The sequence below is a fragment of the Spinacia oleracea genome, chromosome 5 (assembly GCF_020520425.1).
Source record: "Spinacia oleracea cultivar Varoflay chromosome 5, BTI_SOV_V1, whole genome shotgun sequence".
Lineage (NCBI taxonomy): Eukaryota > Viridiplantae > Streptophyta > Magnoliopsida > Caryophyllales > Amaranthaceae > Spinacia > Spinacia oleracea.
Window position 1 is genome coordinate 52,901,729 of NC_079491.1, and position 26,034 is coordinate 52,927,762.

Genomic DNA, 26,034 nt, shown 5'->3' on the forward strand with positions numbered 1-26,034 from the left:
ATCTCAAAATCAATTTAAATAATAATCATCATACTAATCATAAATTAAAAAAATATTTTAAAAATAGAGGAGAGATTAGGAAAGAATGAAAACACACCGGTCGTCCAACAATAAAGGGGCACGACAAAAAAGAAACGGTGTTGGTGGTTCGATGGTTGCACGAACGACGGACGAAGGAGAGAGGAAGAAGCAGTGCAGCGTAGCGCGATACTACTGTTCTTGTTGTTGTTGTTGCTGTTGGTGCGGACCACTGTGACGCAGCGCTTGGAAGGGCAATAGGCGTGCGCGACAAGAGAGGAGAGAGAGGCGAGGGCGTGCAAGACCGAGCAAGCAGCGAGGGCAATTGCTACCTTGCGCACGTCAGGCCGAAGGAGCACGGGAGAGGGAGAGAGAGTCCGTGAGGGAGGAGAGAGAAAGTGAAGGAGAGAAATAGTTTTAGGGCTTTATTAAAATTATTGTTGGGATTTATGCTAATTTAATTAACAAAGCGCAAGAAAAATCCCGAATCCATAATCACATATAAAAGTACGAATTAAATGAAACATACATTCGATGCATATACTCCCACTAGCCTCACGAACACGAACAAGAACTCCATGTGTAGTTCCTCTACAATAGTCCACCGACACGTTCAGATCCGCCTTAATTCCGTTAGCTTAGAACTTTCTCAACGTATTCACACTTAGGGTTTTCTCTCACCGGGGGAAAAACTCTAATGAGGGTTCATTTGTGAATTGTGTCATATGGAAAAACATTTTAGATTTTAGTAAATAAACTCTTGGGTAGGCTAGTGTAACCGGCCAAAGGCACAAGGCCTTGACCGTCAGCACGCGTGCACACAACCCATCGTACAACCGCATGAGCTAGCAAGCCATGATGGGCTTTGTTTTCGCTGAGCACTGCTGCTTCGATACTGCTGTGCAGTTCTTTGTTGCGCGCGCCCAAGGCAAGCCACGGGCCGTTGACAGGCTAAATCGCACTCCTATCAAAGATAAACCTAGCGATCACCAACTAAAATATAGTAAGGAAAGTAGGGATCGTATCCACAGGGAGACAATGTTCTTTCTGATATTAATCGACAAGTCTAGACTATTGGTAATAAGAAAATGGTTTTAAAATAAGTAATTAAGCTACGACAATAATTAAATAGGAACAAATCAACTAATAAAAGGCTTAGGGTTTAGGTTCACCAATGAACAATAGTCTGGATAATAAACAATCGCTAACAGTCAACAAAAGCAATTAATTAGACTAGCATGCTCTCTCGAATCGATACTAATCATAGACTTGGAATTAACAGGCTCTCGCAATGTATCAACCCCAATTCTACCTATTGAAACAAGCCTAAATATCAAATTGCATCTCTCGAATCTTAACTTGATATTGCTAGACTAATACAATTAAATTTGCGCAAATCTAATCGTATAGTAAAAGAATTCAATCAATAGGCAATCAACCAACAATGCCAATAATCAACAATAAACAATCATCCTTTCATATTAGTTCATGGATTACCAAAACCCTAGAATGAGAATACTCGCTCATAATTGAAATAAGAAAAGCAATAATATTAAATGAAAACATAATTAATCTAGGACAATTAGGCAAGGAATGAATCAATACCGAAAATACGAACGACAGATTGAATGAAAATTTCAAACTTTTATTGAAATAACAAATGTGTTTGGAACAAGTTTTTGAGAGAATAAAAGCTAAGTACTCAAAATAAATTTCTGAAAATTAGATGTCCATAAAAATAACTAAGGGCTATATTTATAGTCTTGCCCCAATTAAATAATAACCTAAAATAAATTAAGTAAAGCGCGCCCTTGGTTGACTTCGCCTGATCGGGCATTAGGCCGACCAATCGTGTAATACCTCGTATTTTTATAATCATTATAAATATAATAGCATTTTATGATTTTTAGAATTTATTTCGCATTTAAATATTATTTAAATGTATTTTAATTAATTAGAATATTTATCATTTTAATTAATTACGAAACGAATTTAATTTTTGAGTCGGGAAATTTAATGGGTCGCAAGTAATTTTAAAGGTTTGGGTTTTAAATGAAAAGTCAAACTCGTTTTATTAATCGAGCCCAATCAAAAGAATTTAATTCTAAGCTTAGGGCTAGCCCAATCATTTAAATGCTAAGCCCAATGTCAAATTTCCAAGCCTAGCCCACTAGGGATATGAGAGCCTATAAATAGGACTCTCCTCATTAAATGATCCCCTTATTTTTCATAAACCCCCTCTTTCTTTTCTTGCCCCACACTCTTCCTCTCCTCTCCCCTTTGTGCCGGCTCCTCACCCGCACCGCACAGCACTCGCGTGCTCGTGCCCTCGTTGCTCGCCCATCGCCTTCCCTCGTCGCCCACATTCTCTCTCGCCCTCGCTGTGCTGCTTCTCTCGCCCAGCCACACGCGCACACCTCTCGCCCTCACTCTTTCGCGCCCAGCGAGCTGTCCCTCGCCCTCACTCTCTCGCGCCCAGCGTGTTGTGCCTTGCTCGTCGCCCCTCGTCCCGCGCGCTGTGCCCCTGCTCGTCGCCCCTCTGCCGCGCGCGCACACACGATTGTGTGTGTGTGTGTGTGTGTGTGTGTGTGTGTGTGTGTGTGTGTGTGTGTGTGTGTGTGTTCTTGTTCGTTAATCAATTCTTCCGCCCAATCACAATTAATTCGTGGTTGTTCCGTGCAATAGGCCGGATTGGAGGTGATTTCTAAGTGAGTGACCGTTTTGCAAAGTGGCTCCTACGCTTAGGTATTCAAGGTACGTACAAGTCTAGGGCGACCACATTATTTGTCAAGGGACATTACATGATTGTTATTGATGTGAACTATATTATGTGAATTTGGTGGATTCATATTTGTTTTGGTGAACGATCATGTGGATTGTTATATTGGAATTATTGATTTATTGGTTGAACAAGCATGTTGAGATTATTATGAGTATGGATTTCATTGTCAATCATGTTGTTCAATATTTATGCATGTATGGTTTGTTTCACATGCAAGGGATGAATTATTTATTGTTATGCTATTGTACGGGATGTCTAGCATACTTTTGAGCCAATTATTCGTACCACGTTGTACTATTTATTTTACCACGTGTGAAGGGTTGGCTCACGTAAGCCACCGCACATGTAGGGTTCAGTTGAGAATATTTTATATGAAATGAATTAGGATTTGTCGTGCAAGGGAACAACCCTCATGTTAACAGGCATGATGTGGAATCTCACTTTGGTGAGAAGGAACTTGGTAGTAATTTCAATACGTCTTGATTTATTGATCACAAGTCCTAAAGGAATTAAAATGAATTGTTTTGGTTGTCGTTTATTAATTGTATGTCTATATGTATGTGTGTTCGAGTCTCGAGTTCACCTTTAATAAAATATTAATAAACGTAAAGTGCAACCAGAACAAGCTTCAAAACTCTTGGAACGTATATACCTTGAGTATGAACAATGGGGGGAGACTTGCCGGAAAACTCGTTCTCCTACTAATGATACAAGACGTTGTTTCATTTAATTTATGCGCTGGAATTCCGTCGGTATGGCCCGACACTCGGTATGGTCCGATATTTATTATTTATTATGGTGTTTGGTGGGCTCCCAACACCCTTCCTTTATGGAATATTCTTTTGGCCCGTTCGAAGCTTATTCTAATTAAATTGTGAGTCAAGAGTCAAGTCAAGAGTCGAGTCTTGTATTCATGATTTACTTGTTGATTACTAAATGGCCTTTGCATGTTGATTAATACTTAGCGAGTGATGCATGTTTATAGTTTTATTTCACTCTAGCCTTGTAAGTACTCAGCTTTTGCTGACTACGTGCTTTGTGTCTTTTGGTCATGGCCTTCGCCTTAATGACCCTATGATCATCCATCATTTGCACTTGCATGGTTGGGGAGTAGATTAATTTAGCAGGTTGGTAGATCAAAGTACGATCGAAATCATGTAGCTTGGGATGATTTAGTTGCATTCTTTCGTGCTTTAAAACTACTTTAAATTATACTTTATGCATGTTTTGAGTTTTGTTGAATTTTTAATACTTTGGTTTTTGGGCCGTTATGGTTCCAACTTGTAGGAGGCCTCGATAATTATTATTTATGTTGTTTTGAAAGTTAGTTGACATTAAATTCCGCTGCGTAATTCTGGTACTAGCCTTAACCGTTATCACGGTGGCGGTAATACTTTAGTAATTCCTTTATTTTAAGTTAGAAAATGGTTTTATAAAAGCAAGGAATTATTAGGGTGTTACAAATCGGGCGCGTGCTGAAAGGTGGAAATCCTTCTTTTCTCGCCCGGTTGGTCTCCCTTGGCCCACCGGTCGTAGGGCGGCCGACTCGACGCCTCATTCTTCACTAATAAAAATGAGTCTAACTCTTGGGGCTCAAACATGAACATCCTAGGCTCCCAAGAGTTGACGGTGACAGTCCCGAACCTACTCGGGATCGTGTAGTGGCCCGAAACATCAAGAAACGAGCCTAAAAAGGCCAATTTCTCTTTAAACGAAATGTGAGAAGGACTACCAATAAATATAAAAATACTTTTGAATACACATAATCTAATCTAATATACATATATAAAGGAGACATCTTTGCTGAAAGATTAGAGCGCCACCTAAGATTACTAATGGTTTCGGCCAATGAAAAATAAGATTTATAATTTCTTTTTGAATTAAAAAAATCAAGTGCCACATAGATAATTAATTAGGTTCCATGTAGATATTTTAATTAATTAATTATTATTATTAATATATACAACTCCAGCGAAAATCAAACACTCTAATGATTAAAAAATAATCAATTTCCACGTGGATAATTAATTAGATGTCACGCAGATATTTTAATTAATTAATTAATTACTAATATATACAACTCCATCTAAACTCAAACACTCTAATAATTAAAAAATAAATCTAAAATGAAATTCATCCAAAATCAAACAATAATCTAAAATAAAATAAATAAAATTCAATTTAAAATCAAACATTAATCCAATATTAGAGCGCCACGTAGAAAAATCTAATGGTTTCGGCCAATGAAAAATAATATTTCAAAATTAAATTTGAATTAAAAAAAGTTGAGTGCCACGTAAAGAAATGATTAAGTGTCACGTAGATATTTTTTATTAATTAATTATTAATATTACGCATATACAATTTCATCCAAAAACAAACACTCTCATAATATAAAAAATCATAAATAAAATTCAATGCAAAATCAAAAACAAATATAATTTATTATATAAAAGTGGTATATACATAGAATTTTTATTTAAACGTAACAATTTAATAGAATCCGTGCATCGCACGGGCAAAAATCTAGTAATTTTACAAGAAGAGAGTGAAAAAGAAAAAAATAATACGGGCGTGTTCGGCGGTAGCGTTTGAGATAGCGGGTAGCGTTTTGAACTTTTGACCTAGTCAAGACGCTACTTGTAAAATTTGTAAGTGTTTGGTAAAGTAGCGATTTAGGTAGCGGTTAGCGGTTGAGGTAGCGGTTGGGTAGCTTTTGTCAAACGTTAAAATTAGTAGCGTTTAAGGTAGCGGGTAGCGTTTGACAAATTTATAATAAAGTTTTAAATAATATTTTTGCTTTTATTTTTATTTTTATAATATCAACCGCTACTTTTACCGAACACTCATATTAGTTACCGCTACTTTGACAGCTAACAGTTACCCGCTATTATTCACCGCTACTCGCTACTTTAACCACTACCCGCTACTCAACCGCTAACCGCTACCCGCTACCCGCTACCGCTAATTTTGCCGAACAGGGCCTACGTCTCATTATTTTCATTAACACGCTTCTTTTACCATATTTGTCAATGTAAACTTTTAATAATTAATAAGTACATTGAATCATCCCTGAATAAAAATTATAGAAATCAAAGTGTCTCGATCAAGATATGTCAACCAAAAAAAAAGGGAGTAAATATATAGATTCCCTCTCCAAATTCATCCCTGTTTTCCCAAAATCCCAAACAAACATAAAGGAGAGAAAACCAGAGATTTTATTTTTCCCGTTTTCATACTTGTATTGTTGTATGATATCTATCCAATTCAATCCAAATCCAAATCTAAATAAGTCAAGTGAATATTATTGATTCATATCAAATTCGAGGACACTTCCTGATTTTGTCCTTGTTTGGCGAATTTTTTCTAATCCCAAAATTATAATTACTCAAAAAATCTCACATGGGTATTAATTATTTTTCTATTTTCCTCATCTTCTCTCTATGAAATTATTTTTCGCAAACTTCACCCCACTATAATCTTCCATTGTACGGCCGTGTTTTGGTCTTTTTTGCTTGAATTTGTGTGGGAAAGATGAGGGTGTCAAAGAGTCAGATTTGGCAGCCATGTAAAAAGAAGAGGTTTTTATTGTGAATTTTTCCCTCAATCAATAATTAAAATTAATTATATAGCAGAGAGAAAGGTGGGTTTGGGTGTTAGAAATGGCGGCAAAGGCGGCGAAGGGATCGGGGAGTAGCAGTGGCGGGAGTAGTAGTGGTGGGAGGACTAGAGTGGGGAAATATGAGCTTGGGAGGACTTTAGGGGAAGGAACCTTTGCTAAGGTGAAATTTGCAAGAAATATTGAAAGTGGCGAGAATGTTGCTATTAAGGTACTTGACAAGGAGAAAGTTCTCAAACATAAAATGATCGGTCAGGTAATTTCATTTCCATCTAACTTTAGTTTGTTTAATTCATGGTCTATTTTGATGAAGTAGGTTTGATTGGACTTTTTTTTTGTTGACTTTGTTCTTGGATGATTTGTTGAGGTGCTGTGAAATTTATTTTGATGATTTGGGTGTTTGATTTATTTGTGGGTTGTTTTGGTTTTGCTGAATTTTAAATTTTTTGTGTTGGCATAGTGTGGAATTTGTGCCTTTTTCTTTGGTGGAATTCTGTTTTATTTTGTTGTCTATAAAGAGAGCCATTCAGGGAAGGGTGTAGACGGAATTCGATCCTAAGCCTTTTGGGGTATCCGAACCAGTCCATGGGACTTTACTAAATTGTGATTGAAGGTTGTTTGAATTGGGGGAAAGGGAAGGGTGGATGGGGAGTGGCCAGTGTTGAAGGAATGATATTGTTCATAGAGTGACTGTTCTTTCATTGAGTTCATTATATGTTTGAACATCAATTTTCTTGTGATTCTTGTGATTTGCTAATAATAATGTCTAGAGACAGGGATCACTTTTTGTTGCATTATTGCTTATGTAAATGCATTTTTAGTTATTCTTTTATTTGGCTGTATGTGTTGGTGACTCATTGTTGGATTTTAATTTCAGATTAAACGTGAAATCTCGACCATGAAGCTAATTCGTCACCCAAATGTCATCCGTTTGTTTGAGGTTGGAAGCAAATATACATTCCACTGGCTTCTATGAGCTTTTCCATATGTTATTTCGTGGTTCTCTAATTGAAGATCTAGTTACTTCATACGATGTTGAACATTTAGCCTTTTCCTATAGCTTAAACTAGTTGCAATAGATACTGATTACCAACTTTTTTTTGTTTTCCTTTCTTTTCGTGATCGATTTATGTTCTAGTGGTACTTGTAGGTGATGGCTAGCAAGACAAAGATTTATATTGTTTTGGAATTTGTCACTGGCGGAGAACTTTTTGATAAAATTGTAAGATGGTTGGGACTTCAATTCTGTTTTGCCACTTTTTGACTCATAGTTTTAGCTTTATTCATCAGATTTATTGAATTATATATATTTTTTGAACTAGGCAAGCAAGGGAAGATTGAAGGAGGATGAAGCAAGAAAATATTTCCAACAATTGATAAATGCTGTTGACTATTGCCATAGCAGAGGTGTCTTCCACCGAGACTTGAAGGTGAGAACTTAGTAAAAACAATTCTGTAAAAATAATCGTAAAAGCTTGGGATGGAGGGCAGTGCTGTCAGCAGCTATCATCATGTTACTTGGGAACTTAGTCAGAATTGTGGCAATCGTAGTTATATTAACTCAGGTTTTCAATTTTTGAATGTGTATAAACAGCCAGAGAACCTGTTACTAGATGCAAAAGGCACTCTGAAAGTCTCGGATTTTGGTTTGAGTGCTTTAGCTCAGCAAGTCCGGGTAAGTGTGTACTCTATCACTGTCTCCATTGAGAATAAGACGTATTCCCTTCTAGGGCTCCTAGATGGTTTATAAACGGTTTAAACATTCTTCTTTCAGGAAGATGGATTACTTCACACAACTTGTGGTACACCAAATTATGTAGCTCCTGAGGTATATGATGCTTTCTCCCACTACAAATATTTGCTAACGTTTCTTCTCTCTGCAATTACCTTCCATCCGTTTTTGTTCCATGTTATTATGAATGTCATTATTATTCCCTGATGGAGGGAGTTCAAACCTTTGATATAATATAGGTTATCAACAATAAAGGCTATGATGGAGCAAAGGCTGATTTGTGGTCGTGCGGAGTCATTCTCTTTGTCCTTATGGCAGGCTATTTACCTTTTGAAGATGCTAACCTCATGGCATTGTACAAAAAGGTACAATTTTAATGAATTATCTCTCAAACTTAATGTTTTGTTCGATTCTTAAACTTCCGAGTATTGCATAGCTTTAGGGATATATTGTGACTAATATGTTACGTGAAAAACAAAGAAATGTCTAATGTTCTAAAATGACTAAAATACTATTTTCTTGATAATGTCAGGTGTCTTGCTCAATTCTCTTAAAAGTGTAGGAAAAAAGATGTTTATGCTAAAGTATATTAAGTTTATTTATTTAAGACACATATAACTTGTATGAAAGAAGATGCATTAACTTGTCTTACAGTGCGCCGGTGTAAAAAACAATGTGCTGTAACGCCTGTAAGCCTGTAACTCTTACCAAATTTACTGGTCAATCATGTATGATATAATGCTGGATCAGGTTTTTAAACATATTTTTGAAGATGTACTCTAAGTGCTTCTATGAAATATAAATTTGTTACTATGAACGATAGAATACTTCAGTAATGACAGCATAGATCATAGAAGCTCTGTCTCTCTAAACAATGGAAGAGAAACAGTCTCTTATATGTTGTTTTTTCACTTATTTAGTGCTCAATTCAGCTTACGCCTGGTCTATGTCCCCTGTTTTTGCAGATATACAAGGCTGATTTCGCCTGTCCACCGTGGTTTTCTTCGAGTGCAAAGAAATTGATCCAACGTATCCTAGATCCCAATCCTTCAACGGTTAGTTTCCCTAAATGATTTAGGTGTTCTTTTTACTCCCTGCACTTGTAGCTTTTCTGATTATTTGGTGCTTGATGGTGTAATCAGCGTATTACAATTGCTGAAGTGATTGAGAATGAGTGGTTTAAGAAAGGTTACAAGCCTTCAATTTTCGAAGAGCCTGATATTTCAGTTGATAACATTGATGCAATTTTTGACCAGTCAATGGTAAGTATCTTGTTTCATTCATGCTGCCCTTCCATTTTTGACTTCTAGATGGCTCTTCTCAAGCATGCATCTTTCTATGGGTTATGCATACAGCTCTCTGGAAACCTTGTGGTTGAAAGACGGGAAGAACGAACTGTGGCTCCTCAATCTCCTGCTGCCATGAATGCATTTGAGCTCATCTCCACATCTCAGGGTCTTAACCTGGGCTCACTCTTTGAAAAACAGATGGTAAATTCTTTGTTGTTTTGGAGCTACTGTTGTGGTCTTGTCTAAATTTGGGTGTTATTTCTTCAATAACATCCTGGTAGCTGTTTTTTCTTGATGTCTATTTGTAAGCAGTAACTAGCTGAACTGGTTTGACCTTGTAACTGAAATTGGAGAAATCTTATATTTGTTGTTTTGTTAGGGGCTTGTAAAACGTGAAACAAGATTTACGTCTAAAATGCCAGCTAGCGATATTATCTCAAAGATTGAGGAGACAGCTGTGCCTTTGGGTTTCGGTGTAAAGAAAAATAATTACAAGGTACAATGGCATCCTTTTTCATATTCACTCCAAAACCACCATTCAAAGTTCCCCGAAAGCTTATTTTCTGCCAATAATTGCTACATTTGTTTTCTCCCACTGTTCAAGCATATATACGTACTTCATAGATGTTCAGGCGTCTTTTAGAGTTTGTTTGAATTATAGCTATGACTCTTTATCTTCTACTGAATCCCCACACTCTTTCCTTTCTACTGGGTTTTGAAAGCTAAAACTGTCCTCTTTACATATGACAAAAACCCCTTCTGGTGATTCTCAGATGAAACTTCAAGGAGAGAAAAGTGGACGCAAGGGTCAACTATCTGTTGCGACAGAGGTATCAGTCCGTCTTCCCTTTTATACGCATGTTAATCCTTCAAGGCAAATGTTACTTAATTTAGAATTACCCTTTTGTTCTTTGGCTTCTCCATGAAAATTCTTTTTTCAATGTATTTTCTAAATGGTTAATCTTTACAGAACTACAGATTTTTGATCTAGGGACAGCAGGAGTGCCATGTTTTTCAAGAGAACATTAAAACCTAGCTGTCTGTGTATCTTACTAATCTTTAGCACTTTCATTATCTTTGTTCAGATTTTGGAAGTGGCTCCTTCTCTATATATGGTGGAACTTCGTAAGTCTCGTGGGGACACCCTGGAGTTTCACAAGGTTTGTATGTTCATGTGTTTTTAACTTTTAAGAATATTTTTTTCTTTGGAAGGATCAGCTTTTTCTTACATAAACACAAAATAGCAGTTCATAGGTTCTATATTTTGGATGGATCTGTGCACTTTTGACTGTTGCCAACTTGCCATAGAGCAATTCTACAAATAGAGTGAACTGGTAGAAACCATAGCGAAGTAGTGAAATACTAATGCTACACTTTTCCGGAAAATGATTTCCCATTTTCCTTCCTTTGTTTTGTCAAGGGGTGGAAATATTTTTTCCCAAGGTGGAGAACATTTTCCTTTTGAAAGAAGAGATGCCACATTTTCCCCCATACTCCTACATTTCTTCTTCTCTCCTCCCATCCATCCTATTATTTTCCCTTCCATTATTTTTTTCTTAACTTTTCTTGTAAGGAAACAATTTACTATTGTTTTATCCTTGAAAATTGTTTTCCATGTAAAATCATTTTCGATTGAAGCAAACAGATGCCAAAGTGTGTGCACTGCAATAATTTATAGCGTTGTGCAGTAAAAGGGCCTTAATCCTAGTTTCTGCATTATTAACCGAGTCCGTAGGTGTTGTAACCACTTATGCTTTGCTGCAAATCTGCGTATTTGTTTCTTCGGGGTTTTTGTTGTTGGTATTCTTTCTTGTCTCTGTAGTATGCTGGTCTATGCGCTAACTCTATTTAATACTCACAGTTTTACAAGAGCCTTTCAACTGGGCTAAAAGACATCATATGGAAGACAGGAGAGCAGATCAAGGAGGAGGAAGAAAGCGGCTAGCTCTTGCTAGTCCTGCAATCATGGTATGATATTTCATATTTCTTTTTCCATGAGAGTAACCTGTAGCCATGATGGATATATTTGATTTATTGGAAATTTGGAATAAGGTGATTTAGTTTCTCTTGAACTATATATTTGAACAAAAAGTGGCTGCTTTTCCCCCCTCCTCTAATTGGTTGATTTGTTACCTTATAGAACACTAGTCTTATATGCACGCGATACGTGCGAGATTACATATCATCTCTATCCTATAATACAATAGTACTACGTATCCCTCCTACTTCGTATCACCTCTAATGTGCCCTTATTAGAAAATAAACTTTCTCTCTCTGATTTGTATATTATGATTATGAACGACTCGAGGGACGGCTACCATCGAAATGAAAGAAAAATTAACAGCGAGATTAAATGTGATCAACCAATATATAAAAGAAAACCATATAGAATTTTTACGTTCTTTTTGTTTGACAACCGAATACGAAGTACAATATTAGAAGCTCTCAAAATATCAAATGGGGATTGTAAAATAAAATTGTGTAAAATCATGCATGAAGCTTTAATTTTTCGAATATTTGTCTTCCGACCCTTTTCAATTTAAATTTGACTGATAGATTATATGTATATTTTGTATATTATTCTCTATATCATATGTAGCCATATATATTATTGGACGATATTCCTTGATTGATGAGAATGACATAAGTCAACATACATACAAACTAATCTAAGTAATTATAGGCTATAACTCAGGTAAGGGCTAGTCACCTATCTAATTACATGAGATACGGAAGGATTAAAAATCGTCACATATTTACATTAATGGTTACAATTAATGGGGTATTTTCTTTAACAATTATGCTTAAATAACATAGAGGGTAGTTTAGTAAATTCCTTGGGGACACCAAAAACGTGATTACGAAAATAACCCTCCCCTCTTGGCTTATATAATAGAGGTACAGTTGCCTTGTTTGGGAGACCTAAAGTTGGACTATATTTGTTGGTCCAATTTCTGATGGGCTTTGGTATTCTTTGACAGGTGCAGGCTGTCACTTTATTGTTCTTACCAAGTGAAATGGATTGTGGTTTTGGTGCTGACGGTCTCATTGCTTCATTTGCTTGTAAACACAAGGGGTAGACTTTCCTGGGATTTTTTTTTGTTTAGGTGTGGGGTGGATTGTAGGGTTGGATTTGAGCTTTACTGTAACGCGAGTAAAGAATGTTGTACAACAATAGAGGGATAATGTTTAAGACTGCTTATAGGATCGGGCTATTGTCTCACAATCGACTTGAAACAATGTACCGCTTATTTTCTACTTGTATTATATACGAATTAATATTCGAAGAATTCAAGTATTGTATAACCAACTCGGCTGCCCTTTTTACTCTTTGATTAGAACCAGGAAGTATTTACTGTGAGATGCGGATATCAAAATCGGAAATCAGGTTGTATATGAAAAATGCTTAATTTCCTGTTAAATAAAATTATATTAAAGTTTCAAGCAGCGATTCCAGTGGTGGATAAAAGCTGAAAATGATCCCAGTGAAGTAAACAGTCCTTAGTTATGAGATTGGGATAATGTGACAATTGTGGAGTGATCTTCCAGTAGCCACTAACACTTCCAGAAAAAGCCAAGTCAGCAATACCAAATGAATTCATAGATAAGGAACACTGACCAATTACACTCCCCCCACCATCCTCATTTTAACTTAATTGCATCCCATTCTCCTTCCCTCTTTTTCCAACCAACCAAACAAACAAACAATCAACTCTCTTCAAGCTAAGCTATCAGAATGAGAGCAGTAGCATCAGCACTTCATTCTTCACTCTGTTTCTCACCTCCATTAATCCCGCCTTCGAACCCGAACTTCGATCAATTACAACAACCAACCCCCAAACCCCAAAGCATCCTTATTAACAACCCTCTCTACACCCAAACTCATCCCAATATTTCCCTCCAATTTAAAGAAAAGATCCTCTGTCTCGAAATCCTCGGTATTGATTCTGGTAAGGCGCTCGCTCTTAACCCTTCTCTCCACTCGACTTCCCTTGATTCTATCCATTCCATCATATCATACCTTCAGTCTAAGGGCATTCACCAAAAGGACTTGCCCAAGATTTTTGGGATGTGTCCTCAACTTCTTACCTCCAACATTAAATCCCAACTCAACCCGGTTTTCGATTTCCTGTCTTTTCATCTTGGGGTTCCTGAACATCATTTTCGGAAAGTGATCAACAAATGTCCAAGACTTTTAGTTTCAAGTGTTAGTGATCAACTTAAGCCTGCTCTTTATTATCTTAAAAGACTCGGCTTTCAAAACTATGAGGCCTTGGCTTATCAGGATCCAATCTTGTTGGTGTCAAACGTGGAGAAGACATTGATTCCAAAACTTGAGTATTTGATTGGATTGGGTTTTACTAGAAAAGAAGCAGTTGGTATGGTTTTAAGGTGTCCTGCTTTGTTTACTTTTAGTATTGACAACAATTATAAGCCTAAACTTGGGTATTTTCTTGAGGAAATCAAAGGTACATTGGAGGAATTGAAGGAATTTCCTCAGTATTTTGCTTTTAGTTTGGACAAGAGGATTAAGCCAAGGCATTTAGAAGTTTTGGAGATTGGATTAAAGATTCCTCTATCACTTATGCTCAAGGCTACTGATGAAGAATTTAATGATTTGATAAGGCAAGGAAACAAGGCGGAAATCTTATGAACTTCAACTAGTTTAGTTGGTTAAAGTTGTGCCTTCTACATCACGGCCCTTTGTGATCCCTTACACCAAAAACCTATTTCTGCTGTGCTTTTATTTTTTCACTCATGTGTAAACAAGGCTAATTTCATCTTGACCTCCCAAAAATCGATAACAGAAATACCTTTGTTGGGTTAATTGTTATGGTTGTAAACTAAAGTACTTGTAATTTCTTCCCTACAATGTATTTTAAGATGATTGTACATATATATACTTCGTACATCATAATCTTCTCTATTTATATATATAAGAGCTTCTGATACTTTGGTGGAACGAGCCTAAACATGCTCGGAGTAAGTATAACTAGAAGTACCGGAAAAAACTAAACCAGTATGTTCATAATTGAGCAACTTCCATTCCAGATTTTTTTTTTGTCATGTCTTTAGAAAAATTAGCAATTAATACGTAGTAGTATTTTATTCCATGATCGTAAACAAAATTCACTACAGTATGTAATTATGTCTATGGTGTAATACTTGTTTGAAAATCAAAGTCTTTTGTCAGCATGAATAAGACAATGAGAATAAAGTATTAGAGTATACAATTGACTGACAATTTATATTCTGTTAGTACATTGTCATTGACTGAGACACAGTAAAGCATACTGATGCATTTTGAAAATTTCTTTATAAAGTGATTGCATACCTGTCCTTTAAGGCATGAAGAAGATGGGTATTCAAGGTAAATGGTTGTGGATGATCACGGTATCAATGTTGATCATCGGGTTTCAAGTCTACGCCTGTTGGGAGCAAGAAAGGACCGCTCTCTTGTTCTTAAAAGCAACAGCAGAAAACTCTGATCGGTTTTTTGATTGGAATGATGACAGAAAAAGTGATTGTTGTAAATGGGATGGAGTTACTTGTGCAGCCAATAAACGTATTATCTCTCTCTCACTCGGCTTCAGGTTTGAATCAGAAAAAGGATGGCATTTTAATGTCTCAAATTTCCTTCCTTTTCAACAACTTCAAGGGCTTGACCTCATGCTTAATTCAGTTGCAAGTTGGACAAGGGATAAAGGTAAGGACATTTTATATTCAGCTTTCTCAGTTTTTGAAAATAATAGTCACATATACTAATTGTTTTGGAAATGTCCGGAAAAGTTGTCCTTTCTCCCGAAAATAGCAAGTATTCTAGTGTATTTTTGTCTATATTTCATATCCTTTGAAGGTAATTTAGGAACTATAAATTGAAAAATACCTTTCTGCGTCGAAGGAGGTTTTGATCACTATACTGTCGGATTTTGCAAAATTAATTCATAGGAGGAATTATTCAGACACAGTTATGCCAAGTAAAGCAAGAAACAGATTGCATGTTGCTCAACTTATGTCATGGTTGATTGGTGTGAACAAACAAAAAAAAGTACATGGTAGGGGTGAAACATACCCCTAGCATTACAGATTATACTATGGTTAGCTCATGCTTAGATGCTTAATTGTTGAAAGACAAACTTTACTGTTTCTTCAAAGTAATATTTGTTTTATGACTTTATTCCAAGATTTTAATGTTATGTTTTCACTTCAAACAGGTTCGAAAAAGTTATCAAGCCTTCAAAACCTTGTATCTCTGAATTTGACTGCTTGTAATCTGACAAACAGCGTTTTATCAGAGCTGAGTGGTTTTCCATCACTTAAGTATCTAAATCTTGAAGCAAACCAACTGATGGGTTCAATTCAACTTCATGGTAAGCTCCAAAATCGATCTTTTTTATATGGGAAACTTGCAGTTATTGAACACATTTAAGCTAATTAATCCTTTTGGGCGAACAACAGATATTGAGGCCATCAGTAAGAATCTAGAAGAGCTATACTTGAGAAACAACTATATTAGTAGCATCCGGAATGATAATGGTAAGTTAGCTAATACGGAGTATTTCTTTCGTTCTACTTACATAAAAGTATATACAGTTTTCAATAAGGTATGGTAATACTTGCAGATTGTGTACAAAAGCACAAGTTTCAAAAACTTCAAGGGTATGGTAATACTTCATGTTTCAGTGGCTTACCATCACTACGAGTGTTGGATCTCTCTTACAATAAACTTGCTGGAGAAATTCCCTTATGGTTACAAAACCTCACAACTCTAGAAACTTTAGACCTCAGTGAGAATCAATTTGTAGGAAATATTGGTTCATCTTCTCTAGTTCATGTCCTCTCTCTTGAATACCTCGCACTATCAAACAATCATCTTGTAATCCCAGGTTCATTCCAATCATTTGCAAGCCACACAAAGTTGAAATACTTTATTGCAGACTCCAACCACTTAGTCCATGAAGTCTCAAATCGGGATATCCAACCTTTCACCCATGGACTACACATCCTTAGTTTGTCAAACTGTGCACTCTTTGCATATCCTCGCTTCCTTTATGACCAACGGGACTTGAGGATAATTGATCTTTCAGATAATACATTGCACGGGGAATTTCCTCTATGGATTTTAGAGAACAACTCAAGACTGGATACACTAATCCTTAGAAATACATCACTTTCTGGATCACTCCAGCTATCTTCTGTAAGTAGTCATGCCAATATCAACCTAATAAACATTGCCCAAAATAAGTTACAAGGACATATACCAGCAAACATAGCTGTGGTATTTCCTAAACTTATTCATTTGGACTTGTCAAACAATGCATTTGAGGGAAATATACCGTCAATCCTCTGTGACTTAAAGTCCCTTGAGATATTGCATTTGTCAAATAATCATTTATCAGGAGGGATAGAGCACATATCCAAAAGCTGCATCAACTTAATAAGTCTTGATCTGTCTAACAACAATTGTAGAGGAGAGCTTCCAACTTTTCAGAGCTTATCAAAGTTGCAATCCCTGAATTTGCAAGGAAATTACTTTTCTGGTGAGCTCAAAAGTATCATGTTTGGTCCAAGTCAAACCTTAACCACTCTCCTTCTAAGTAATAATTCTCTGGAAGGTAGTATTCCAAATGAGTTGTGCAATGTTTCCAAGTACCCGAGCCTAACAGTGTTAGACCTATCATTTAACAAGTTAAATGGAGCTCTACCAAATTGCTCAATTAGTGTATTCTATCTCCTTTTGAACAACAATAGACTGAGTGGACAAATTACTGATTCATTTTGTAACAATTCTTGGTTGGTGCATTTGGATCTGAGCAACAATGACTTGAGTGGCCATATTCCAACTGCAGTTGGTAATCTCACTAACCTGAATATTCTACTCTTGAAAGGAAATCAATTTTATGGTCAAGTCCCCGTTGAGTTGTGCAGGTTGCTTAACTTGATTGTATTGGATCTATCCTCCAATAGCTTGTATGGCCATATACCAGCTTGCCTTGGACAAATAAGTTTCGACAGTTCTGACTCTGGTTTTAATAGTATGGGTTTTTCTTTTAGCACCGAAATACCAATAGGTATATTGGCTCATATGATCACAGCTAAAGGAGATTCGACTCATAATATATTTCATGATAAGGTGGAGATTACGACAAAGAGTAACACTTATAGTTACATAGGTGACATGCTTCTTTACATATCCGGGATTGATCTTTCCTGCAACAGACTAACAGGACAGATACCAGACGAGCTAGGTAATTTGAGCAACCTTAATGCGTTGAATCTATCTCATAATAAATTGTGGGGTTCTATTCCAACAACTATTTCAAACCTTTACAAGTTAGAGAGCTTGGATTTTTCATATAACCACCTCAATGGAAGCATCCCAACTTCGCTTACAACATTGAATTCTTTGGCGGTGTTTAAGTTCAGTTTTCAACCTTTGATGCCAGCAGTTACCAAGGAAATATCTTCCTTTGCGGAGGTCCTCTATCCATCAAGTGTAGTACAAATGATTCACCCTCCATCACAAATACAACTGCATCCAAAGATGGTTGGGTTGACAAGCAAACATTTTATGTCAGCTTTTCGGTATCTGCTGCAACTATGTTTCTTGCAGTTGTGATAATTTTACTGATTAACCCTCAATGGCTAAATGCATTGTTTTATCTTGTCAAAGAATGCTCCCTTTCCATCTACTACTTCTTCGAAGATGGTTTTAGAAAGTACCTTTTTAATGCATGTTCAAGTACTACATACTGATTACCGAATAGTATCAAATAATTATGTATGTATCATTTAGCTTGTTAGCCAATTGATTTCCAATACACACTTTTGTTTGCTATTTCATTGATATATCTTACTATATATCTCCATTTCATAATGATTTTATAATTACTATTTGCATAAATATTAAGACAAGTGTGATAAAATGTGTAAAAAGACGGGTGATCATAATAATCCTATCAAAATTCTTAAATAATCATAATAAAAATGACCATGTAAAAATCATTTTCTTTATTTTTGTGAAAATCAATAAATAATTTCCCAAAATAATTAGGAAAATAATTAACTTTTGAGTTTTGTTAATTTATGGGTTTAGTTCAATTCTCTCTCTTCTCCCTCTCCTCTGCCGGCGCCGGAAAACTCACTGGCGAAACCAAATCGAAGCGCGCTCTCTTCATTTCCTACCCCCAAGATCCGCTTCCCTTCTCAACTCTCTCAGTACAACATTCCATGATTTCCATCATCTTCAACCTCTGCTCATACTCCAGGGAAAAAAAAATTAATTGAATGACAATGTGTCACGGTCCTAATGTTTTGACACCGGATCCGTGCGGCGCACTCTTGCCTATTGGCGGCAAGGATGCGAGCCTTGTGCGGAATGAGTGTCTTGTGCCTCCTAGGGGCACGAGTAAGCGTCTGATTCTGAAGGGGCACTCTTGCCTATTGGCGACAAGAGCGAGGGTCGAGGGTCGAACGGGGCACGCACTTGTGTGCGCACAGCAGGCACAAGCGGGACCGACGACGAGAGTGTATCTGTTTTGCAAGGGACTTTGATGGGTCTTGGGAAGCTTAAAGCATGCAACAACACAATATCTATAAAGGCTAGCAACAACACATGAATTAAGCAAAGGCAACTTCTGATGAGAGGTATTGGTTCATACCCCTCATAGAGGTTTATTTTGAATTAGCTAAAACTTGCCAGTGAACACTGGAATTACAGTAACATAATAATTCTCCCTAAAGCCTAGAAAACTATTAGAAAAATCCTAGAAAGCAATAGAAAGGAGAAATACTAGTAAAGGAAGGTTGGATTCTAACATCCTCCCCCACTTAAGCTGTCGACGACCTCGTTGACTTACAAGAATTACAATGGATAAAAGAAAAATCTCCTATTCTAAACTCTGTAGTCTTTGCTGCGCCGTTGGTACGTTGATGGCGGTTGCTGGAGTTTTCCTTGATCTTCTTGTCTCTTGGTAGCTTGTTTTGTCTCTGCTGGAGTCTTGTTGGCTTGGGTTTGATGCGTCTTGTGAATCCAAGTCTTCCTTGATTATTGTTTCTTTCTCGAAGCAGCTTACCCCGAACTAGCATCTTGATTCTTGTATCTGCTGCGAGGTTGTGTCTGAGATGTCGTCTTTCTGTGTGGCTCCATCACTCGCTTTGGTGGGTATCTGGTGCGAGGTTGCTTCTGGGATGCCGCCTTCTTCTGGGGCTTCATCACTCGCATTGCTGACAGGTGTCGGACTTGTACTTCCTCTTCCTCCTCTTCTTCTTGAGGTATCATTCTCATGGCGCCCATTCTATAGATGGAACCCATTATCTGAGGCTGCACATCTTCTTCTTCTGCGGACTCGCCTGTTTCCTTGAGGGTCATGGCCGACAGTCTCTTTTGGAGGTTGTCAATCTCCCCTTTGTGTTTGCAATCCCACCATTTGTGTTGGCCTCGACATAGCAAGCAGTTAAGCCTACTCATGTTTCCCGAGGGAGTGCCGACTTTGGATTCTCTTGTTGATTGGGATGGCGACGACCATGATTTCTGAGAGTCGCCTCCCCCACTTCTTGGTTTGAATCCCCCGACTGAGCTGGATGGCACCTTCGAGCCACTTGTTGCGCTCTTAGGTGAGTTTGGAGTCGGGCCGTCCAAACTTGTAGGCGTCCCCCTTGGTCCTTCTTCTGAGAGATGGCCCCTCCCAGCAGAGTAGTCCATTAATCGCTCTGCAACAGTCATAGCGGCCGAAAGGGTGTCAACCTTCGCCCTCAATACTTCGCGCTGTGCCCATTCTTGTAGCCCGTGAACAAAGTTGAATAACCGATCCTTTTCATTCATGTCACAGATGTCCAACATGCAAGCCGAGTATTCTTTCACATAGTCGCGTATGGAGCCCTTGTGGCGGATCTCCTGCAGCTTCATTCTTGCAACAAACTCGGTGTTCTCGGGGTAGAACTGATCTTTGAGTTCCTTCTTGAACTCTTCCCAAGTATCTATCTTGATCTTCCCACCTTCGATGTCGGCGTGCTTTGTGCGCAACCATAGCTTCGCATCATCCGACAAGTGCATGGTCGCAGTATCAACCTTTAGATCGTTGCTCAGCTGACAAATCCTAAAGTACTACTCCATGTCGAAGAGGAAGTTATCAACTTCCTTCGAGTCTCTAGCCCCACTGTAGTCTCGAGGCTTCGGAGGTTTGATCTTCATCGCACCACCTCCACTCGAGTCAGTTCTTGGAGCGCGCATCAGTGTCGTGCATTTGTCTTGGGTATCTTCAGCTTGCTTCTGGACAAAGTTGAGTTGTTCCTGAAGCGCTTCTTTCTCTTGCATGAGCTCATCGGCCGCACCCTCGGGTCTTTCTATCTCTTTGGCTTGGCCAATCACAATTTCCTCGAATCGGGTCCAGCTCTCTAACTTGCCTTCCAGCCAGGCTAGTCTTTCTTCGATTGTTTCAATCTCAGTTTGCTTCTTGGGTCTCTCAATGCCTAGGTTTGAACCTTAGCTCTGATACCAACTGTCACGGTCCGAATGTTTTGACACCGGATCCGTGCGGCGCACTCTTGCCTATTGGCGGGAAGGATGTGAGCCTTGTGCGGAATGAGTTTCTTGTGCCTCGTAGGGGCACGAGTAAGCGTCTGATTCTGAAGGGGCACTCTTGCCTATTGGCGACAAGAGTGAGGGTCGAGGGTCGAACGGGGCACGCACTTGTGTGCACACAGCAGGCACAAGCGGGACCGACGACGAGAGTGTATCTGTTTTGCAAGGGACTTTGATGGGTCTTGGAAAGCTTAAAGCATTCAACAGCACAATATATATAAAGGCTAGCAACAACACATGAATTAAGCAAAGACAACTTCTGATGAGAGGTATTGGTTCATACCCCTCATAGAGGTTTATTTTGAATTAGCTAAAACTTCCCAGTGAACATTGGAATTACAGTAACATAATAATTCTCCCTAAAGCCTAGAGAACTATTAGAAAGATCCTAGAAAGCAATAGAAAGGAGAAATACAAGTAAAGGAAGGTTGGATTCTAACACAATGGCTGTCAACGAGAGCTACAACGTTTCCGAACGCAGATTAATTTGATGATAAGGAGAAATGATTGTCGAATGAGAAATATCGACACAATTAAATATTTGGTTTCTCAATTGTTCAGATCTAAGTGTTGCAAATGTATGTTTTAGATCTAGAAATTTTGTTGATAGTGTAGTTCATAATGTTGTTTTGTTGAATTCACAGTTACACATTGACAGTTTGGGGGAATATAAGTTATTGGTGGTCCGAGGAAAAAGACGCTGAAAATTGAGTTTTGGGTTTGAAGAAGGCGATGAACAGTAGTTGAATTTAGAATTAATTTTCGGACGTGGCATTTACCAAACTTGAGTGACAAAACCCTGATTATAGTACTGTCTATGAATATTTGTGGCCACTACCAACCATTATGATGATTAAAAAACCAGTGTGGTAGTTCAATAGACCATTACCAAATGCATTTATGGACATTACCGAACACATAACATGAAGTTCAATAGTCTAGTAGCTGAGTGGAAATTACCAAATTGGTGTATTGACGTTACCAAATATATAAATGTAGAAGTTAGGACACTATCAAACGTCTAAGATAACAAAGATTTCGAATTAAAGAGATAACACACAGACAAAATTATATATTATTAGGATAACATAGAAAACCACAAAACCATAAAATATAGAGGCAACATATATAGCTCATCTTATAGACGAACATGGCTGCAAATAGATAATTAAAAGAAGGATGCAGAAATCAGGAAAGAAAACTACCAATACGAAAAATAGACATGAAACTGAGCCTACATCATCATCCATGGAAGCACCGCCAGCTTCACCACCTGCATGGATGAGACGTTCAAACAATATTGTACATATTTTTAAAACTGTCTGAAACTGCTTCGTATGTCCTAATGCTCTCATGCACCGTCATTTCCGTGTTGATTCCAGCTATTTTTGCTTTATTAACAGCCTGATAGCACAGATGAGCACCCCTAAACAGACGAGCATTTGTCCTCGTAGACAGTCATGCATAAATCCCAGTCGAGGCTCCCATTTTACACAGGTAGTGTGTTCTACCAAGCCCTGCCAACTCATACTGTCTGGCCAACCGTGCAGCAGACTCAAAATGTTCTTGGCGCCCCCCAAAATCAACGAAGGCATATCCTAAGAAACCAGACCCGCCCCATTGTCCCCTCACCTTGGTTACCCTGAACCCAAGGCCGATGAGTTAATGTTTAATCCAAAAAAGACTTTGAAGGAAATAATGCCCTTGATCCAAGTTTGCATTTAACGCATTTAATGCTAAGTCTAACAAATGCGGTTCAGTATTAATTAAACAACTTAATTATTCAGTGAGATCAAGTGATCTGAATGCCTAGCTAGAGGCCGCTTCAGTTCAAGTGGAGTTAATGTTATTAATGCCACAACTTACTCTTGACTGAACCCGTAGGGTCACACAAATAGTACTTGTACGGATCAAGTATTTAGGTGAATATTATATTAAGTAAATACTCTAATTATGGATATTCGGAAATGACGGATGTTGGTTTCAGTGGGAGCTAAACAAACAGTCAAAAAGCAAAGAAATAATATTTGCTGGAAATGAAGATATTACCGGAAACGGAAATATTAATATTATCGAAGTCGAAGATATTAATCGAAACGAAATATGGTTCGCATCGGAAATATTGTCGGAAATAGAAATATTGCCGGAATCAGAAATATTACCGGAAACGGAAATATTACCGGAATCGGAAATATTGTCGGAATCGAAAATATTATCGAAAACGTAAATATTGTTCGAATCAAAAATATTTTCCGGAATCAGAAAAACAAATCGAAAGCTCGAAACGAGCGACGGGCCATCGCACGAAGCAGTGGCCTATCGCTCGATGAGCCGTAGCGCATCATCTAGTGCCATGGGCTAGCGAGCCAACGCACAAGCACAAGGCCAGCTGTGCTGCGCCTAGCACCGGGCCAACTAGACCAGATCAAAAGGCGGGCCGGGTTCGGGTCGGGCCGAGGGCATAAAAATCTGCCCATTATGTTGACCGGGCCGGGCCGAGCCAAACTTCGGGCCGATTTTTTGTGTGCCCAAAACCCGCTATTTCAAGCCAAAAATAGCGGGCTTTTCGGGCCATTTTCGGACCGGGCCTAATTTATAACTAAAATGGTTGTTTTACGTTGTCCAAAGCCCGTAATTTTTTTAAAAGTACGGGTCAGGCCGGGCCGGAAAAGTCTGCCCAAAACCCGGATATTTTTCGGGTCGGGCCGGGCCAGCGAGCCGGGCCATCGTTGATCATCTCTAGGGGCAACGCTGTTGCGCCTATTGCTTGGCCAGCGCTGTTGGGCCTATGCAAGCAAGGCCATGGCTGGCGGGTTTTGCTTGCTATGCAAGCAGCTGGCCAACCCTAATGTTTTAGGGTTTTGGTTTTTGGTATATTCCCAAAACTTGTCTAGCTAATTTGTTCTAGGGTTTTGGCTCCTAGGCCTATGGTCTTGAATTAACACAAACAATTCAATACACTTTGCCCATCACCTAAAAGTGAGATCCCGAAATCATGAACTTTATTTATATCCTAATTGGTACGATTTAAGGCGGATCCGAATGTACTGTGGAATTTCTACGGAGGGACGACGTTTGCCGTTCTAACTTGTTCTTGTTCGGTTCGGGAGCAACGAGCTGAGGGAAGGCACACATCACAAAGTGTGTTCACTGAACTATGCTAAATGATTATGTGCAATTAATTTGGATTCCGGCATTTATGGTTTTTCCACATGACATTAGATTATTCATTACCTAACAGTGGTATCGCAAGCCTCAAATTAATTGCATAATAATTTACATTAATAAGGATTAATCTTATAAATTTGCAAACAATTATAGGGGTAAATTAATTTGGTATAATTAATTGCAAATTCATGCGATTATTAATTAATATGTTCGCACGATTTTTGGCAGTTTTGTCAATAATGATCGGAATCTTATGTTTTTATAGTGTATTCCGCATGTAAACGGCGTTTTAAAATTTTGACAAAAATGAAACATTTTCGGCCAAACCCATAATTCCCAAATTCGAGGCCTAACTATAAATTTTTGGACGTTTTAGTTTTTCGAATGCATAATTATAATTTTAATGATATTAAAAATTAATATTTGCGACTCTTGTTTAATAATCTAGAGTAGGATCCTCTATATATATGCTACAACAACTGTGCAAATTTGACTTATATCGAGTTGGTTTTTGATATCTATCTACATGTGTACAACTAGGTACATCAACCAAGAAAGAGTAAGGCTAAATTATGTTCTTCCCCCTTCCATTTTGTAATGTAATTATACCGGTTTAGTTGGTGTGGCTTTATGTTTCTTTTCATAGCTTCTTAATGATGAAGATTTGATTTTGTAGATTGGTATTAGTTTATTATATGAAAATATCTGTGCTTATTTAAAAATAAAGCTATTGAGTGACTTGGATGTTTGTCGGCTAACTTAGAAAGTGAATAATATGATTTGTCTTTGTAGGTTATAATTGATATGAAGCGTTTCCAGGGCCGTAAGTATAGATTCTCAAGTGGCTCCAATACAATTCATCCACCTTTTTGGAGGTAAGGAACTACTTTGGTCATTCTGTCAAATCTTTTGATCTTGCAGCACAGTTCGATACGGGCATGAACGTTAGACCACCATTGATTAGTAATAAAGAGTTTGATACTAGGAGGATTCAAGTGCGAAGAAAGAAATGGGTGGAGAGACGGGATAAGATCGACTTGAGAGGTAGGAAGGAATCTAAACTTTTGATAGTTTTTGCAGTAAGAGAATTGGGACTAATATGTGACATTACTGAATATTATAAACTGTTTCCAGATATTTTAGAGCCAGGAAACTATATGAAATGGCACTTAGTTTAGGAAAGTTGTAATGTTTGCAGGGCCAATATTTTGCTATAAGTCCATAATAGTATGGGGTCTTGTAGCAAAGTTTGGTATGGGCGTGATGTCAGGCCACCATTGATGAGTAGGGTCTAGGAGGATTGAAATAAAATGAAAGTGAATTGTAGGGTTGAGGAGTAGAAAGGAATTTGAACTTATTTTAGTCGTTTCTGACTTTGGGATTGTTAACGCGAGATTTGTTGATTGATTCACCATTAATGGAGTTTTGAGGTGTAGTGGATTCTTTTGGCAATAGTTCCATCTTCTTGTAGTTTTAGAATTTTTTAGTTGTGCATATGAAATTAGTTGTGAATGTGTTTGTTTGATTTGATTTTAACTGAACTATATTGAACTTATCTTTCAACAGGGACTTCCATAAAGATTATGATTATTGCAGATAAGCAAGCAATAAGCAACAATGCCAATGTTCCTCTTGGGAATTCAAAAGTTGATTATTATTTTGTTGTCAAAATCTTTGTTCTCTGTGCAATGTTTAGATTGAAACCAGATTGTAAAAAAGGCTGTCATTTTCAATATTTATTGAATTCATATGATTATTGATAATTGTTTTGGTAAAATGATATTTTGCATATTCCGCTTGAAATTAAGATGAAATGTAGCTTGGCTATGAAATGTGAATGTA

The 26,034-nt window shown here is 37.7% G+C and overlaps 2 protein-coding genes across 5 annotated transcripts; both read left to right on the top strand.

The window, feature by feature from the left end:
• Positions 1 to 5,869: 5,869 nt before the first annotated feature.
• LOC110788447 (CBL-interacting serine/threonine-protein kinase 23) lies at positions 5,870 to 18,236 on the top strand. Of its 4 annotated transcripts, none has more exons than XM_021993093.2 (15): positions 5,870 to 6,675; positions 7,297 to 7,359; positions 7,570 to 7,641; positions 7,742 to 7,849; positions 8,014 to 8,094; positions 8,194 to 8,247; positions 8,391 to 8,516; positions 9,117 to 9,206; positions 9,294 to 9,413; positions 9,507 to 9,641; positions 9,820 to 9,936; positions 10,214 to 10,270; positions 10,526 to 10,600; positions 11,302 to 11,408; positions 12,422 to 12,750. In XM_021993093.2, exons 1-14 carry the CDS (start codon positions 6,463 to 6,465, stop codon positions 11,383 to 11,385), a joined length of 1,395 nt encoding a protein of 464 aa, XP_021848785.1. In that variant the 5' UTR covers positions 5,870 to 6,462; the 3' UTR covers positions 11,386 to 11,408; positions 12,422 to 12,750. The 4 variants fall into 4 exon arrangements, with proteins under 4 accessions (XP_021848785.1, XP_056684640.1, XP_056684639.1 ...); XM_056828662.1 differs by lacking the exon at positions 12,422 to 12,750 and adding an exon at positions 14,765 to 14,795 and having other exon boundaries at positions 5,913 to 6,675; XM_056828661.1 differs by having other exon boundaries at positions 5,913 to 6,675; positions 12,428 to 12,750.
• On the top strand, positions 13,026 to 14,392 carry LOC110788448 (transcription termination factor MTEF1, chloroplastic). Its single transcript, XM_021993094.2, has one exon. The coding sequence runs from the start codon at positions 13,177 to 13,179 to the stop codon at positions 14,092 to 14,094; it is 918 nt and encodes a 305-aa protein (XP_021848786.2). The 5' UTR covers positions 13,026 to 13,176; the 3' UTR covers positions 14,095 to 14,392.
• Positions 18,237 to 26,034: the final 7,798 nt, after the last annotated feature.

Bases quoted from the DNA above. Each gene is read 5' to 3' on its own strand.
- LOC110788448 (XM_021993094.2), top strand. From the start codon at position 13,177: ATGAGAGCAGTAGCATCAGCACTTCATTCTTCACTCTGTTTCTCACCT.
- LOC110788447 (XM_056828660.1), top strand. From the start codon at position 14,790: ATGAAGAAGATGGGTATTCAAGGTAAATGGTTGTGGATGATCACGGTA. The intron at 15,148-15,655 runs GTAAGGACATTT...CACTTCAAACAG, and splicing joins AAGTTGGACAAGGGATAAAG to GTTCGAAAAAGTTATCAAGC. The intron at 15,978-16,063 runs GTAAGTTAGCTA...TAATACTTGCAG, and splicing joins TAGCATCCGGAATGATAATG to ATTGTGTACAAAAGCACAAG.